The sequence below is a fragment of the Lissotriton vulgaris genome, chromosome 9 (assembly GCF_964263255.1).
Source record: "Lissotriton vulgaris chromosome 9, aLisVul1.2, whole genome shotgun sequence".
NCBI classification, from domain to species: Eukaryota; Metazoa; Chordata; class Amphibia; order Caudata; family Salamandridae; genus Lissotriton; species Lissotriton vulgaris.
Genome location: NC_141697.1, coordinates 909404915 through 909422108, shown reverse-complemented (window position 1 = coordinate 909422108; position 17194 = coordinate 909404915). Strand labels below are relative to the sequence as shown.

General features: G+C 47.2%; 1 protein-coding gene across 3 annotated transcripts in view; it reads left to right on the top strand.

The window, feature by feature from the left end:
* Positions 1–17194, top strand: part of LOC147692494 (ras-related protein ORAB-1-like) — a 188821-nt gene that overhangs the window by 80202 nt on the left and 91425 nt on the right. For all 3 annotated transcript variants that reach the window (XM_086938704.1, XM_086938702.1, XM_086938703.1), the window contains exon 2: positions 16411–16511. In XM_086938704.1, the coding sequence (XP_086794830.1) occupies positions 16489–16511 (23 nt within the window). In that variant the 5' untranslated portion in view covers positions 16411–16488. The remainder of the gene's footprint in view (positions 1–16410; positions 16512–17194) is intronic.

Sequence of the window (17194 nt, the reverse complement as noted above, 5' to 3'; positions counted from 1 at the left end):
GTCCTGGGGACATTGTACTAGTGCGCAATTTTGATAGAAAGAGTCCGTTGGAGCCCCGCTGGAAGTCCCCGAAGACCGTTCTTCTCACCACGAGGACGGCCGTGAAAATCGAAGGAAGAAAGGGGTGGGTTCACACGAGTCATGTGAAAAAAAATTTTGGACTGAAACCTGATCGAGACTCGTCCACCCCCACCAAAGACTGTGTTGAGCCAAAAGACTTTACAGAATCTGAACGAGAAAAAACACCCCAAGAAGAATACCGTATGAAACTCCGATCTAGCAAGTCAGACAGTTTAATTGTTTAAGTCCTCCCCTAGGTGAATCGGTTAAATAGTTTCTGACATGTATCCCCTAGATCGAGATAGAGAGAGAGAGAGAGAGAAGCCAAGAAACGTACATATTGTAAATCACTGCGTAGTCACTGTATAGTGACACTATTAATCATGTTTATTCTGAGTATTTTAATTATTGTTGTTAGCATCGTTTTACCTATCTACTACCCTATTTTCAAGCGTGAACAATCTGCCTATAATGTATCTGCTGAACACACTTTTAGTGAGTTACCTCCACACGAGCTTTCCTACAGACTTGCGCTGCGCAACAACACATTCATTAGTATGTTACACCATTCTCATCAAACTAACAATGCTACAAATTGCTGGATATGTGGCCGACTCCCTCCCTACCAGAACTACAAGGGAGCTCTGCCCCTCTTTCCGTACCCATTCACTCACAATGGCTCTTGCGGAGCATGGTTTAAAATAATTAATTCCTTAGATCCTGATATTGCTGTTTTCGATGGGGGCTGGGTTTGGGGAAACCTGAACTTAGTCCTGCTCGACGTCTGTTTCCCTGATAAGGAGGGACTCCCCACTAGAATAGGAACTGATCTAGAAAATGAAGTGTATGGATTAGGTAATTATACAATTAGCCTTATGATTCTTACTGTTGAATCCGAAGACATGCCAATTCTACCCATTATGTCAGTACTGCCAGTCACTGGTGAATTGTGTATCAAGAAGAAAGGTTCAGTACACTTAGGTCATAGTAAATGCCCTACTGTGGTCGAATTCAGTGATCATGGAAAATCGTCCTTTAAAGCTATTAGTCATTCTTACTTTGTTTGTGGTCATACCGCATACATACACTTACCTCCAGATTGGGATGGTACCTGTTACATTGCATTCCTTCTGCCACCTGTTTTCCTAGCTCCCCCTGATTACCATAGAAATACCAATCTAGTAAAGAATAGACCCAGAAGAGATATCCCACTTGTCGACTACACAGAAACGGCATGGGAACAGTACACCGATTTTAATAAAGGATTCTTTTTCTTTTTAGGACCTGTTCAGAATAGTAAATTAATACGTAGATTAACTAGAACACTTGAAGCAGTAGTAAATGAAACTGCCTCCGCCTTAGGTAACCTAACAGAAGAGCAGTCCGCCATGCGGGTTGTTGTCCTTCAGAACCGTCTTGTTATTGACGTCATCTTGGCAGATAGAGGTGGAGCCTGTAAGGTCATCGGGTCAAGTTGTTGTGTTTTCATACCACAAAATGCACCATCTGTATATCAAGCTATCACCCGTCTCCATAAAATTGCAAATCAGATACATCAGAATCCAGGCACCTGGACTTGGTCCGGTTGGTTCTGGACAACGTTAACAGCTTGGGGATGGAAGATCCTATCCTTCCTAGGCATTGGCCTAGTCCTAGTATTCAGTTGCTGCCTGTGCCTACAGTGTGGGCCAGCGATTTGTGGACTATGTGCCACCTCTTGTATTGAACATTCCAGTTTTCTCTCAAAACGTAAACGAAAGAAAGAAGAACAAATGATGTTACAAGAACAAACTGATCGATTTATGAGGATCGATATATCATGAAGGGTCCGTAGGGAACAAGGAGGGAATGAGGAAATATAAATTGTTGGTCATGTTATGTTCCCTAGCGCGTACCCCACCAACTCCATGTACCAGCTTAAAGTGCATGTAACTTCCCTCCTGTGCCAGCTATGAAGACGCAAATACATTTGCGTCCAACGTTAACTTGTCCTCTTTCAGATCCACCCTGAATGGATTATATAGTCTGTTCCTAAGTATGCTATGCCACCGTCTTTTTGTAGTGTACTTTACATGTTTTTCCTGCTCTGACAGAGTAGGCCCTGAATTCCTGCCATCGAGCCTCTTTTCTGGCTTTCGACTTTGACAGCCTCTGCCCAGGCTACCTCTGTACCCGTGAACCCTGACTTACTTTCAGCGCGGCCCCTCGCGCTCAGCTCAGCCTGCTTTCTGCCAAGACTGACTATAACCTTCGAGTTATCTGTTCCGCTCCACGAAAATGCATTCCTGCCTACTAGCTTCAGTAAACATCCTCCCCAGCTGCAGAGCCAAAGGGCCGACCTGTCCCAGTGCAAGTAATTCATAGCCTCTGTTACCATGATCCCATAGAAGGCCCCGTGCCCCCACGCTTCTCATGTAGACACTTAGGCGCTTATACACGCATCCACAGTTAGCATAGAATAGCTTCTGCCCTAGAGACCTTTCCATCCAGATAATATGGTTCCTAAACATCAGATACCAGATATGATAGAAGTACAAGTTGATCTGACATGCCAGACTTCTGTCTCTTTCCGTCAGTGTAAATGTCAAGTCCCCTGCACCCCGTCAATCACACGTCATGCAGCTGCGCGCGCATCCAAGCTTCCGATTTCTGCTGACATTGCAACAATTCTGTTCGCACCACCCCTTGGTGCCACCCACTTGCGTCACCTATCAGTGACGTTTCTAGCACACGCCTAGTTCACGCCTCTTGATTACGTACTAGTACCACGTGTATACTGTTATCTTGTCTTCTCTCAACTGTTACGCCTCCTGCACTATTACTTATGATGTGAATTAAGTATATAAGCTATGTATTGTTAATAAACTGTAGCGCGCTCATCTATCCCTTCTGACACCCCTGTGGTGTTCAGAATCCGATATCCTGGTCACGACCATTCCTTTATGAGGAATAAAACCCTTAGAAACTCTAACACCACGGACTCTGTCTTTTTTCATCCGATCTGAGTTATTATTGATTAAGTACTTACCTGCATAGAAATTAAGAGAGTAAATTAATTATTTACGTCAGGGGCGGACAGGTGTACAGGCGCTAGGTTGCTTATAACCACACTTCTGTTATGGAGGGTAGCTGACCTGGTGGAGTTGATGGTGACCGTGCCAATGGCATGTTCAGAACTCACATCTAGTAGACAAGGGGTGACTGGCGCAGAGTTGTAGTCTTGGAGGATGGCGAGGATTTCATTTTCAGTGAGGTCTAGAGGACTTGGGGTGGCAGAGGTGTAGTTGTAGGAGAGGCTGAGAGCTAGGGTTTCCTCCTCTGAAAGGTGGCATGGTTGCTTGCGAAGGTGTCTCAGGGATAGCGGTAGAGGGTGCTTTTGGAGCTCTGTGCCATTAGGAGGGGTGGAAATCAGCAGGGGCTTGAGGTTAGCCAGGGAGAGTTTGGCCTGGGTGAAGGAGGTTTATTAGGTCCAGAATGGAGATATGGATGCTCTGAGTTAATATGGCTGCCCTGGAGTGCAGAGTTTCAAAATCCATATAAGAGGTAGGAGCTAGAGGACAGGGGGGCTGCGGTTCAGGAGAAGTACGAACGGTATGGATAGGTGGTGGGGTAGAAGGAATGGCTCGAACTTTATCGTAGGCTTTTGGAGGCGTACCAATCTCGCGGTCAGAGTGGAGAGCCAGCCGGGAGGAGGCTAAAGGTCTAGGGACGATTATATTGGAAATGCTGGGAAACGTGTTATAGAGGTTAGGGTGATCAGGGTTGGAGAGCCTTAGAGGGGTGTTTTGTGGGCTGGGAGGGCTAACTCGACTTGTATCGGAAGTCTTTGGAATGAACCAGTCTCCAAGTCAGTGTGAGGAGTTAGGGGAGAGGAGATCGAAGATGTACGGGCGGTTCTGTAGGCGAGGCCGGGAGGCGTGCTGGGTAGGTAAGGATGATCTGAGTTGGAAACCCTTGGAGGGGTGGTTTGTGGGAAGCTAGGCACGGCAGGCTGGCTGGTCGTCGGTGCAGGTGTTAGTGACTCTGTCAGTGTTGTGCGCATGGTTTCTGAGGAGGGTGAAATGGTCTGCAAATTTATTAAGGTTTTTGGTTGAGCCTTGGATCATTACAATGCCGTTTTTGTAGAGGGTGATGGTGAGGTCAGCTCGCAGGGTTGAGGAGGGTGCTATTGTAAGCTTGGTGCTGTATGGAATGTTCCTGGTTGAGTGAACATTAAGAAGGCGCGCTAAGGTTTTGTGCCAAGAGGCGGGTCTTCTGAAGTAGAAAATAAGGTAATTAATTACTGTGCCGATATCCGCGCTGTAATGCAGGTCAGATATCAAAGTCTCAGGGTGACTTATTAGAGTGGAGTGCTTGAATGATCTCGCAGCGATTTTGGAGAGGTTGGGGGGGTAGACCAGAGTATATCAGTTTTACCCAGTGGCGGTCAGGCCAGGACCTGACATGTTGGCTAGGGTGGGGCACTATATGACCAACCAGGGTCAGACAGGCAGCAGAGGGGATGGGTCTCCAGGTATCAAGGCGTGAGGGAACTATAGTGACTGAGAATCTGGTCTCTCCTGAATGTTACCAGGCAGAGTGGAGTCTTGGGCACACATCAACGTTTCAATTACACAAGTGGTATAGGTGTCTTCAATTAACCTGGTGAGCAACGATAAGTCTGGAATGCCACTACATCTCAGGAGAGGATAATCAAGATGTAATCCACAGGATGTTATAGCACCACCAATTTAAAGTCCGGCAAGTCTTCAATGAGGCTAGTGTAAATGAACAGGTCTTAAATTGAGCAACAATAAGTCTGGAATGCCACTCTCAACAATAAGTCTAGAATGCCACTCTCAACATATCATGAAAGGATAATCAAGGTGTAGTCGATAGGATTCTGTAGCACCGCCATTTTAAAGTCAGGCACTGTAGGGCGACTGAAACAGATGAACAGCACACTCTCCAGGGTTGCAATACAATTCAAACAAAAGACTGGTGTATTTCTTAAGATCGTATTGGGCATCTTGTGATCCTGCTTACATCCTCAGTTTCATTATTTTAGGGGATTTGAGAAGAGCCACTCATTTGAGACCCTCTGAGTATACTGGGCCACAAAAAGATTTTTTGCCCGTTTTGGAGGGGAGGTGGTGTGAGAAGTGGAATCTGTTTAGTCTTTAGTGACCAGGTTGTTATTTAACGTTTATAGCACTAATATAGCAGTAAGCTAACAATTTAAAATATATTGAAGCATCTTTAACACCTAAGAAAGCATTGCCAGCACTTATCTCAAGCCAGCACTTTCAGTTCAAGTTTAAGGCACATGACAGTGCTTGGTAGACGATTACGTGTCACCAATAAACCATTTCCACATCCGAACTGGGCATATTGAATCATACCCATGACTCATCCTGACTTCACTTTCCCTTCGTATTAAAGATGCAGTGCTAAGTCAGAAGTAATCTATTGCATAGTGCAGGCTCTTTAAAAAGATGAATAGAGAGCGACAACATGCTTCTTGCCCTTAAAACTCATTCACAGGGTTCCGTAAAACTCTGTCTGCTTTAACCTGTCACTACACAAAAACTTAGTTTGAAAGCTCCATAAGGTGCAGATCTCATTTGGGAACGTGGCGCTGTACAACCGTTTTGAGAGCGAAAACAATTACATTGACTGCATGGTACTAAAACAATCCAAAGAAGACATTGTTAATAAGCAAAGGAAAACAATACCAACCTGAATAAAAACTTTTCAGAATGAATTAGGGATGGAAATTAATCGTGTGTATCCCTGAAAATACATTGGCAATTAATTTATTAAGCATCTTAATCAGAAATACATAAAAGTCCTGAGATAGTTCACCTAGCAGAACAAACACGCCTCACTAATAAAAATATGCAACTCTGTCCTATTCCACCACTCTTTTACCTTTAAATTGAACCATTATTCGCATCCACGAAATCTCTAACATTTACTACCATCTAAAACTAAATCATGCCAAAAGGCAGTTCTCCAGCTCACTGACCTATTCTTCAAACCTGGCTCATGTCCTCAACCTATTTGAGTACGCCACCAATCGTGGAATATGCCAGATTTCTGCTAGACAAAAATCTTAACATACCTGCTCACATAACCTCTCTAGCCATATACACACAGTCAGATCAGACTTCCCGGGGTTGTCAAACCATTCATTCTGGAGCCCAACTTTAATACATGATGCAATAACTACTGCTATCATAGACAGACTACAGTAACTCAGTATTGTATGGTAAATCCAAACTTCACCTCCCACCCCCACCACCAAAAGCCACCCTCTGTGCAGATGGAAGATCAGTATAGGAACTAGAAATCTGAGCACATCATGCCAGTTCTGATCACCCTCCTTGACTGACTTTTCTTCGAAGCCATCACTTTTAAGCTGGCCTGCATAGTACACAAAGCTCTACATACCACGACTTTACATTATCTAAATCACAAACCTGCCATCCAAGGAGGGCCTATCCTTGACAACTTGCATCTCAACCCCCTCCCCAGCCTTCAAGATAAAACATCCTGTCCACCAAGCATTTTCAGAGAACACACCAAAGTATGAAACTCCATACCCACAGCCATTAGAACAAAGGATTTGAAGTCTTTTATTTAATCTACACTCCCACCTTCCACAACATTCCATCATTTTCCCCTCTTATTAATCTGACAGTTCCAGATTAGTAGTAGGCAATACCAGATTAGTAGTATCAAACCTGTCGATTGAAGATTTGAAATGAAGAAGAGAAGATAGTTATGTGAGGAGATGCCAAATGAAAGTAGATATAGTATAGATACGTAGTATAGAGACATACATAGATATTCAGTATCCCTGCCAACATATAGTAAGGATCTAGGAGATGGAAATACAGTGGTACATTGTTGAAGAAGTGGGAGCAGAATGTGGGTTTTGGCTTTCATTTATTTATTGAAGGAAGGTGTCTAATCATGCAGCATTTTTATTTCTTGAAGATCACCACACCTTCTGCATGCATTTCTTTATAAAGATGCATTGATGTAGGCAGCTACAAAGCTTTAAAGATGATGGAACCTATTAAGCATTTATCAACAGGAAGCTGGGTTCAGGAACGCAGTATGGGAAAGATTATTCAAATTTCTTTGTTCCCTTTAGGAAATGGGCTGATGCATGTAATCGCGTATTTCAAGTGAAGCCAGGTGTGATAGATGTGGTGTGGTTTTCCATGATGGAATAGTGTAACAGTATTACTTTGTATACCTATTGTTATACCATTTCAAGATATGTTTCATGTTGCATCTAGATGATATGTGGTAGCTTGAAGGTATGCAAAATAACATTTGAAGATGTTCACCTTCTGCTGTTGGCTTTGCCTGTGTTTACAAGCAGTTCTACAAGCAGTGGCAATGCCTATAGCTGTGGGTGGAGCGAAATATGCCAAGGGCTTTTAGGGGGAGTGAGAGGAGCCCCGGAAAGAAATACACAAAGCAACTGAAGTGCTCTGTCAAGGAGGAACTGGGGGGGGGGTGTATATGGAGATAGTGAGGGAGGGGAAATTCCAAGGATGAATGAGGATGTGAGGTTTTGGAGAACGAGAAGGGGCGTAGAAGAAAAAAGAAGAACAAATAGAGAAGGACATGCAGTCTTCTCAAGGGCTAAAGTGAAAATGCCTAAACGTGGTGCCATATGTTTGCAATAAAACTGAAGATGAAACCCAAACACTGAAGTTAAATTGTATAGACCCATATGGGTGGACCTAGCAGGCATGTGTACTTGGATCAGGTGTAGAAGCCATTTTATTTTTAATATACACCAGAGGAAAACATGATTGTTGCTGGTTCCAAGATACCACTAGCTTTGAATTACTGTTACACAAAAGCATGAAACATAGATTGATGAAGGATAGAGGTATCATGACACACTCGACGCATATGGCCTCTCCCACACTCAAGAATCTTAGTAAATAGCATATTAAATTCTGCGCATCTGCTTATGTACTATATATGTGTGTATATGAACTAATATTAAAAGAGTTGTGTCCCACAATCACATTGCTGTTCCTTGGTACTTATTTTGGTTGGATGTCTGTGTTATTTTGTAGTTAGACTCACTGTACCTCTTCCAAGGTAAGCCCTGGACTAATGGCCCACGCCTACCTAGAGAGTCAAGCATGCTGAAGTGATTCTCAAGTTTTGTTGCAAACTGTGTACATTGAGTGCTACTTATTACGGACCCAGAGCCTTTTCTCATTTAGAGAACTCAGAGGCACCTGTGATTACCCATTGAGGGGAACCCAGCGGAAACCTTTTGTCGTCAGTTTAGACATGGCAGCTGCATATGTGATTCCCTCAATTCTATGTCAGGACCGGAGGCTTCAGATTATGATTTTCTCTCCTCGCTGTTTATTAACAAAAACCACATAGCAGCCAGAAAAGCAATAAATGTGAAAAAATATCTCATGTACCCCAACACTGGGTCAAAAAGAACATATCAAAGTCAGAACACATAGGGTAGACTACAAATCCCATCAGTCCATGAACATAGTCCTTCTACAGTGTCCACAATCTTAAGGTAGGGCGTCCATCTTGTGATCCTTTCCTCTTTCTTCGCTGCTTCGCAGCCAGTTAAGTGCCTTTTCCTATGCTCTCACTCATTACTGTGTTGTGGGGGTGTTTTGGGTTTCAGGCACCGTGCAATTAGTGTTTTTTCGATTAGCGGCCATTGTCTGGGATTGCCGTGTGTATTTTCTCTTGCAGAGCCCCTTTTTGTTCGTCAATGTCGCGGGGACGTTTCGCCCCTGACGCAACTGTCCCCGGGGTTGCGTCTGTGTGTTCTCGCCGCTAGAGGGAGCCGTCGCGTCTCGTTCTCCTCAGCACGGTCTTTCCCTGAGAGACGGGAGCCGCGCTGAGGAGAGGAGCCACGCCGGAGCCTTTGCCTGCCGCCTCACCGTGACGCCCTGAAGGGTTGTATTGCCCCGTACTAATTCTACTCCCGAGGGGGTCTGTAAAAGCAGATTACCGGGTTGACGCCTACGGGCTGTACCTTCCAGCACCTTTGACGGAATAGTCCGCTGGCTAGCCTTTATTTAGCTTGAAGCACGCAGGGGGGCGGCATTGACCCGGTCTTAAGAAAGAGGGTCAGCGCGCTGTGAGAGGAGTGCTGCCTCTGTAATTTTCTGGGGTGCCAGTACAAAAAGCCTTTGCTAGCCTTCGGTTAGCTCATACCTCTGGTTCTTGGTGCCAGTTGGGATCCTCTGCCTTGCCCACAGCATTGCAGGGTCAACAGTCATGGCAGAGGGGTATTATGTGGAGGAGGAAACCCACCAGTATTTGGGGGATGACGAGTTCTATGAAGCGGTCAATCAGTCTATCTATAGGTGTGTGCAGGAGATTGTGGGGCCTATGGAGGATAGACTCTTGGCCCGCATTGTGGAAGAGTGTGCGAATTTGGCCCCTGTGCCACTAGGTTCCCCTGCGGTTACCCCAGCTCCCTTGGAGGGGAATCCGCCAGCACCCAAGAAGGTGTGTAGGGACGGAGGCTCGGGGGGTACGCGGGGTGTGGATAAAGACGCCTTTGAACGCCTCAGGGATGCGTTTTTTGCCAAGGCGACTGATCCTGATAAATCTGCGCCGCTCCCAGCCCCGGGCCCTTCGGTGCCAACCGGGACAGCCCCTTCCTCTCCGGGAGGGTTCTCCCCTGCGGACACTGATGATGACGAGGATTCCGTGCGGTCGTGGCGCCTGTCTGGCTCCGCGGCTGAGTTGCCCCAGGACGCTTTAGGTATGCTTGACCCGGACGATATCATTCATCCGAGGTCGGCAGCTTGGGTGCCGGGCGAAATATTCGCGAAGTTCGTGGCGGGGCATCTACGCAAGCCCTTGGAAAAGGAGGCGCGTAGTTGCCTGAGGGGAGAATGTCCGCGGCCTACACTGGAGGGAAAGGTGGCCATGACTTCTGAGCTAGACGGGAAAATGGCCACCTTTATGGCAAAGTTTGTTAAGGACCCTCGCAAGGGCATAGACCGCTCGTGGCGGTCGTGCGAAGACAAATTATTGGACACAATAGGCTCACTGACAAAGATCCTCGATATGGCGGAGGAAGCCAAGGAGTCGGGTTTCACAATTTCACCGGACGTTTTGTCAAACTGGGCGCAGAGGGCGGTGATATTCTTAGGTAACGCCAACTGCGCCCTCTCAACTGAGTGTCGGCGCTCCTTGCTCATCAAATTGGATCCCAAGTTGGGGGACCTGGCCTCCTCGGAGGCGGGAGCTGTGGTGCAGGGCGGCCGGTTTGGAGACCCTTTCATAAAAGAATTAGGAAAGTTTGTCTCCACTTTCTCCTCCCTAGACAAAGCCCAATCAACCAACAAGAGGGTGTTCCACCAGCGTTTTTCTAGGGGGGGCGGTCGTGGTAGGGGCCTCACGACCGGCCGTGGCGGTCAGAATCAACCCAATAAAGGGCAAGGCTCCGGCAGAGGCCAATACAATTCCTCGGCCAACTACAATAATTTCTACCCCTCCAAAGGCCAACGGTTCGGAGGACGAGGTGGCTACAGGAACGACGCAGGAAACCACAATTCCCACGGTGAGTGTAATCCCTGCGGACCAGGTTCTGATAGGGGGGAGGTTAGCGTGTTTTCCGGAGGCCTGGGCGGCACTCACGAAGGACGCATGGGTGCTTCAAACCGTGCGCGGCTTCCGTATAGACTTTTACGACCGCCCTTATCAGTTAAGGACTCCACGTCCTATTCTTTTTTCCCAGGAGGATGCCCGGTTGATCGACGAAGAGGTCTCTGCGCTGTTGCGGAAAGGAGCCATTTGTCGTTCAAGACGGCATCCCTCCGGCTTCCTCAGCAATATTTTCCTGGTGGAAAAAACGGATGGAGGCAGGAGACCCGTGATAAACCTCCGGAGGTTCAACGGCTGGTTGGTGTACAACCACTTCAAGATGGAGGGTATCCATCTTTTGCGGGACATCCTGTTGTCAAACGACTGGATGGTACGTTTAGACCTCAAGGATGCGTACTTAGTGGTACCCATCCACCAGCCTCACCGTCGGTTCCTACAGTTCCTCTGGTGGGACCAAGTCTTCGAGTTCATGGCCCTTCCATTCGGGCTTTCCTCGGCTCCTTGGTGTTTCACCAAGCTGTTGCATCCAGCAGTGGAGGTCCTTCGGAGTCAAGGTATTCAGATGAATGTCTATCTGGACGACATCCTTTTGATGGAGCAATGTCCCAACAAGTTGGTTCTTCAGCTCAACCAGACGATAGCTCTGTTGCGGGGTCTGGGCTTCATTGTCAACAAGGACAAGTCTGTCTTTACGCCTTCCCAGAAGATGGTGTTCCTGGGGTTCGTTGTGGACTCGGTGCAGGCCTCTCTGAGTATCCCATCACGGAAAATGGCCAAAATCAGGCACGAACTAAGGCAGACGATAGCCAAGACGCACACGTCCCTGCATCAGATCGCCAGAGTAGTAGGACTTCTCTCGTCCTCCATTCAAGCGATCTTCCCGGGTCTGCTTCATTATAGGGCCCTCCGGCGCCTCAAAGCGTATCACCTCAGGAGGGGCCTGTCTTACGACCAATTGGTCCCTCTGTCAGACGAAGTGAAGGGAGAGATGTCCTGGTGGCTCTCCCATATGGAGGCTTGGAACGGCCGTGCGATTTTTAGGTCGGTTCCGGACTTAATAATAGAGTCGGACGCCAGCAGATCGGGCTGGGGCGCCCGCTGCGGCGATTTCTCCACAGGCGGAGGTTGGGCATTAGAGGAGCAGCGACTCCATATCAACTGCCTGGAGCTACTGGCGGGCACTTTTGCAGTCCGTTGCTGGACCAAGTGCTCGGCAAACTCATGTGTACTTTTACGGATGGACAACATCTCAGCGGTGCGCTACGTCCCGGACCCTGGCGAATCTGGCGAGAGATTTTTGGGATTACTGCCTAGCCCATCGGGTCTCGGTGACGGCGGAGTACCTGCCGGGTCAGGCCAATCAGGTGGCGGACTGGCACTTGAGGTACCTACGGGACTCTAGTCTATGGAAGTTGGACGCGTGGGTGTTTCATTGGTTGGAAACCATATGGGGCCCGTTCTCGGTGGATCTGTTTGCGTCCCGCCTCGACTTCCAGTTGCCAAGGTTCTTCAGTTGGAGACCTCTGGCGGAAGCCACAGATGCGTTTCTCCAAGACTGGAGTCGGGAAAGGCCTTACGCCTTCCCTCCGTTTTCGATGGTGGTGAGGTCAGCGGCCCATCTTCGCCGCCAAAAGGCGGAAGTGGTGATGGTGACGCCCTGGTGGAGATCACAAGTTTGGTTTCTAGTTCTTCTGGAACTGTCTTGGGATTCTCCAATCCTACTCCTCCGGCTCCCTCGTCTTCTTCTCAATCCGGACGGGGACCCGCATCACCTAATAATGCAAGATTCTCTCCGCCTCATGTGGTGGCGGCTTTCCGGAGACGCTGGTCACTCCCAGGCCTTTCGGGCTCAGCTGAGTCCTTTCTGTCTAAAGCATGGGCTAACAGTACCACAAAGAGGTACCGATCAGCATGGTCCTGGTGGGTTTGTTGGTGTCTTCGACGGGACCTGGATCCCCTGGTCGCAGCCGTCGTTCACATCTTAAATTTTCTGGCAGAATTGGCGGCGGACGTTCTGGCTTACCGGACCATTAACGCAATACGTTCAGTAATTTCGGCAGCGCATGAACTGTTAAACGGGGCTCCGGTTGGAGAGCACCCCTTGTTTTGCAGACTCCTTTGGGGAGTACGTCTTTCTTTACCTCCGGAGCCGAGATACTCCGTCCTATGGGACGTTAACGTGGTTCTAAATCTTTTCCTTTCTTGGCAACAAAACCAATATATTTCTCTGAAAGAACTATCTGCTAAATTGGCTATGCTCTTGTGTTTGGTGTTGTGTCGTGTCGTAGAGTCTCTGATGTCGGGTCCTTGGATATATCAGCGAGAGTGTTTTCCCCAGATGGGGTTACCTTTACAGTGGGCCGCCGTACAAAGTCCGCTACAAGATCTATATCTTACCCGGCCTTTGTGGACGTTCCCAAACTTTGTGTTGTTCAGTGCTTGAAGACATACGAAGAGATTACAATGGAACTTTGCCCTCCGGGTGAACGGCAGCTCCTAATTGCGCTGCGCAAACCGCACAAGGCAGTGTCTTCTCTCACCATAGCCCGTTGGGTGCAGTGGGTGCTACAAGAAGCTGGCATTGATACTCAACAGTTTGGAGCTCATTCGGCCGGAGGCGCCATGGCCTCCAAGGCTTTCTCATTGGGAGCGCGTTTGGAGGACCTGCTGCGTGCAGCGGATTGGTCCTCGGATTTCACTTTCAAACGGTTTTATTTTAAACCTGTGGTGGATATTGCAAGTTTGGTGGTCAGTAAGCTTCGAACAAGCATAATCTGAAGCCTCCGCTCCTGACATAGAATCGAAATTTGCCTAGCATAGTAACGGTAAGTTTCAATTCTGTTAAGGACACGGAGACGAGGATTATCCCACCCACACTCCTGCGGAAATCCCTCCCCGTATTGTTGTAAGTAAACAGCTTGATTTAAGTGCACTCACTTGTGGTGGCTTTCTGTATGAGTATTATACTTTAATTGGTCTTACCCGTCTAGTGGGATTTGCAACGCTCACGCTGTTGTGCTTTTTCCTGCTAGGTAATGATGCAAAGCAAGACCGTGGATGATTTGGCGTGACTCGCGCGAAGAAAGAGGAAGGGATCACAAGATGGACGCCCTACCTTATGATTGTTGACACTGTAGAAGTACTATGTTCTTGGACTGATGGGATTTGTAGTCCACCCTCTGTGTTCTGACTTTGGATGTGTTCTTTTTGACCCAGTGTTGGGGTACATGAGAGATTTTTTCACATTTATTGCTTTTCTGGCTGCTATGTGGTTTTTGATAATAAACAGCAAAGAGAGAAAAGCATAATCCTCACCTCTGTGTCCTTAATAGAATTGAAACTTACCGTTACTATGCTAGGCAAATTTCGATTCTCGCTCCGCGGGCCCTGGCGGCGTATTCAGATACATTTTAAGGACAATTCTAGTGAGCAGCGACGGTCAAGACAGCATAACGTTTTTAATGTTAGTTATTGCGCACCACCAACTATACTTTTGTGTAATTCATTTATAACATAAAAGTATGTAACATGAAGTGGATGTACAGCTGAGGAGGATGCCCGTTGATGTACTGATGTTCTTATGATAAGCTCAGTGCTGTGGGATGACTGGTAAAGCGGATAGTGATCATGTACCATTTTTAGGTCTCGTAGCGAACACAGCGCGTCAGCGCTGTGTCTCCGCTAGAGATCTTTTGTTAGCGAGTGCGCTTCCCAGGAGACAGTTTCGGCCACACGCATCCTTCGAGCCGATTTGTAACTGGAACGCGCGCTGTGGCCAGGCGCTGTCTCCTGGGAAGCGCAAGCGCATACACACACACAAGCGCCCATGCACGCACGCACATACATACATACAGAGACACCCCCCCCTTGACACATACACACACACGCACACACACAAGTGCACCGAGGCCCCCCCTCCCCCTCCCCCGCCGTCACCGTCGCATACACACACGAGCATACACGCATACACGCACACACACACACACAAGTGCACCAAGCCCCTCCAGCCTTTTGAAACTTACCTGGGCAATGTCGGGGACTCTTCTCTCAGCACGCGGCGCCCAACCTCCTGCTAGCGCAGCCCCGGGACTCCACACCGCTCACAGGAGCCCCGGGCCGCGAGACGCATCGACTCCGCCTGCCTCCTCTTCCGGTCTGGACGTGGCCCCGCCCCGTCACAGGCAACCGTGCCTGACTTCCGGGGCCTTTACTGCTACATTACTAAGTGGTCTGTGAATGTTTGCGCGAAGACAACTTCTTTAGCGGTTCGATATCTTTAATTGCTCGTTTCGCCCGATTTATAAACCTTTTCTGTTCTCTTGTTTACTTGTCTATAATAACGTTTGGAAAACACCATACTCAAAACACAAGAATCTAAAGTGAAAGAGTGCTCTTCAACGAACAGTCTACGCCTGTGCAGTGAATCTGATACGTGAGGTCATCGCGCGTCACCCAGACTTCAGTGCAAAGGGGCGTAACTCTTAACGTTACCGATTGAATAAAGCTCAGCCTTCTTTACCAACGTGGAAAGCTGGTCTCCGAACATCGAGAGCCGTGTGCTGCAGGACTGCTTCGTTAGAAGTATGGGTGAGACCGGCGTGGACGAGTTCAAGAAGCGCTACATCTGCTCCGATCCGGACTGCAGTGCGTCTTTCAATAAGGCGTGGAAGCTTAATGCGCACTTGTGCAAGCACACTGGCGAGGTAAAGAGTGGGGCTGCCAGAAGGATTCTTACTTCTCCTGACCAGTTCAGTTGTGAGTCCCCCACATATAAACAGGCATAGACACATAGTTTTGCTATTGCACCTTTGTTATGTGGAATCTCGATTGCAGGCGCAAGCATTCAAAGTATTTAGGCATGTGTGCTAATAAATGTATTTTACTGGAATGATGTCTTATAGTCTGAAAGGCGACAGAGGGAAGGACCCACTTAAAGTAAGGGAACAAAACAATTGCAAGATGGCATTTAGAGGTGTTATAGGGCTCAAGTGTTTTCAAATGAACGAATGTTCATGCCTATTCACAACACTGCGTACTTCACTTTCTACTCACAGAAATGCACACTTGCCCCCTCAAACAAAACACTCACACACTCTGATCACACCCTTAGTCTAATCTATGGCCAAAGGCCAAGCACACTTATATACGTAGCACCACTGCCATGCACACACGGACACCATCACTGCCATGCACACACGGACACCATCACTGCCATGCACACAGGGACACCACCACTGCCATACACACAGGGAAACCACCACTGCCATACACACACAGACACCACCACTGCCATACACACACAGACACCACCACTGCCATGCACACACGGACACCAAAAAACAAACATTATGCAAACCATTGTCATTTACAATGCCAGTAACTCAAACTTAAATGCTGCAAGACCTATTGCATTGCAAATGCTTGTTATAATCTTGCACTTTGTCGTGGATCTCACCCAACATAAACGTTTTTCCTGACAATCTCTGGCTATATTGTTTTTACTGTTTGTAAAAACTGAAAATAAAGGTTTAAAAATAAATAAGTATGTAACATGAATATATTCAAGCTAAGCAGGTGACGAGGCTCAGATCTAACGCTGTTTTACACCTCATTTAGGGATCAATCCTTTGTTGTGCCAAGGAACTGCAGATCTTTCACTCAGAAATGTAGTTGAACTGTTTTTCTTAGTGTTGCAAACAAATCTCACTCTTGCAATTTTTTCTTCCGTTGCTGCAGATCCCAAATTGAAACAAAGGTACTACAGGATCAGGAGGATAACCCTGAAAATAAGACAGAACATCAGCCAAAACAGCGATGTCCGCGATGAACCCAGAATAGTAAGTACAAAACCAACCTGAGGCAGATAGAACAATCCTTTATATTTGAAAACCTGTAGAACCACCCAAAGAACACAACAAAGAGGACTTTTTGCTATTGTTGGAACTGCTAACACTTCCATTGTTATTTTTTTCAAGTGTTTTAGCTATTTGTCCTGACATACTGCCTAGCGCCTCTTCGTTGCTTAATGATTTCTGCATTATTTCATTCTTTGTGTGACTTCTTTTTTGTTTCACTCTTTTTACTGGTCTCCAACTGCAATCTCTTTTTCCCTCTCATGCTCCACTCTCCCATCCCTCTTTTTAGGTCTAGCCCACAGAGCTTGCACTGCAAGATGATGTGTTGTATATACTTTGTGGGCTCGGGAGTATTTCCGCAGGACTTATATGCTTCTGCTTTTTTGTTGTGCTTGGGGACTTCTTTTCACTGCATTTTAAGTGGCTACATGGTTGCGCTCTCTACCTAGGTCATGCCCTTATCGGGCGTGCACTCCACCATGCCCCCACAGACACTGTTCATTCTAGCAATCCCTATTACAATTAACACACAGCAAGAGCAAAGAACACTGCCTCCACAACTAAGCTTCTGATTTTTTAGTGAAATAAGGCAAGCAATGTACTTTTCAACTTGAAACTGTTACTGTACTAAACATCTGTTAGTGCACAACACTTATAGTATAGGA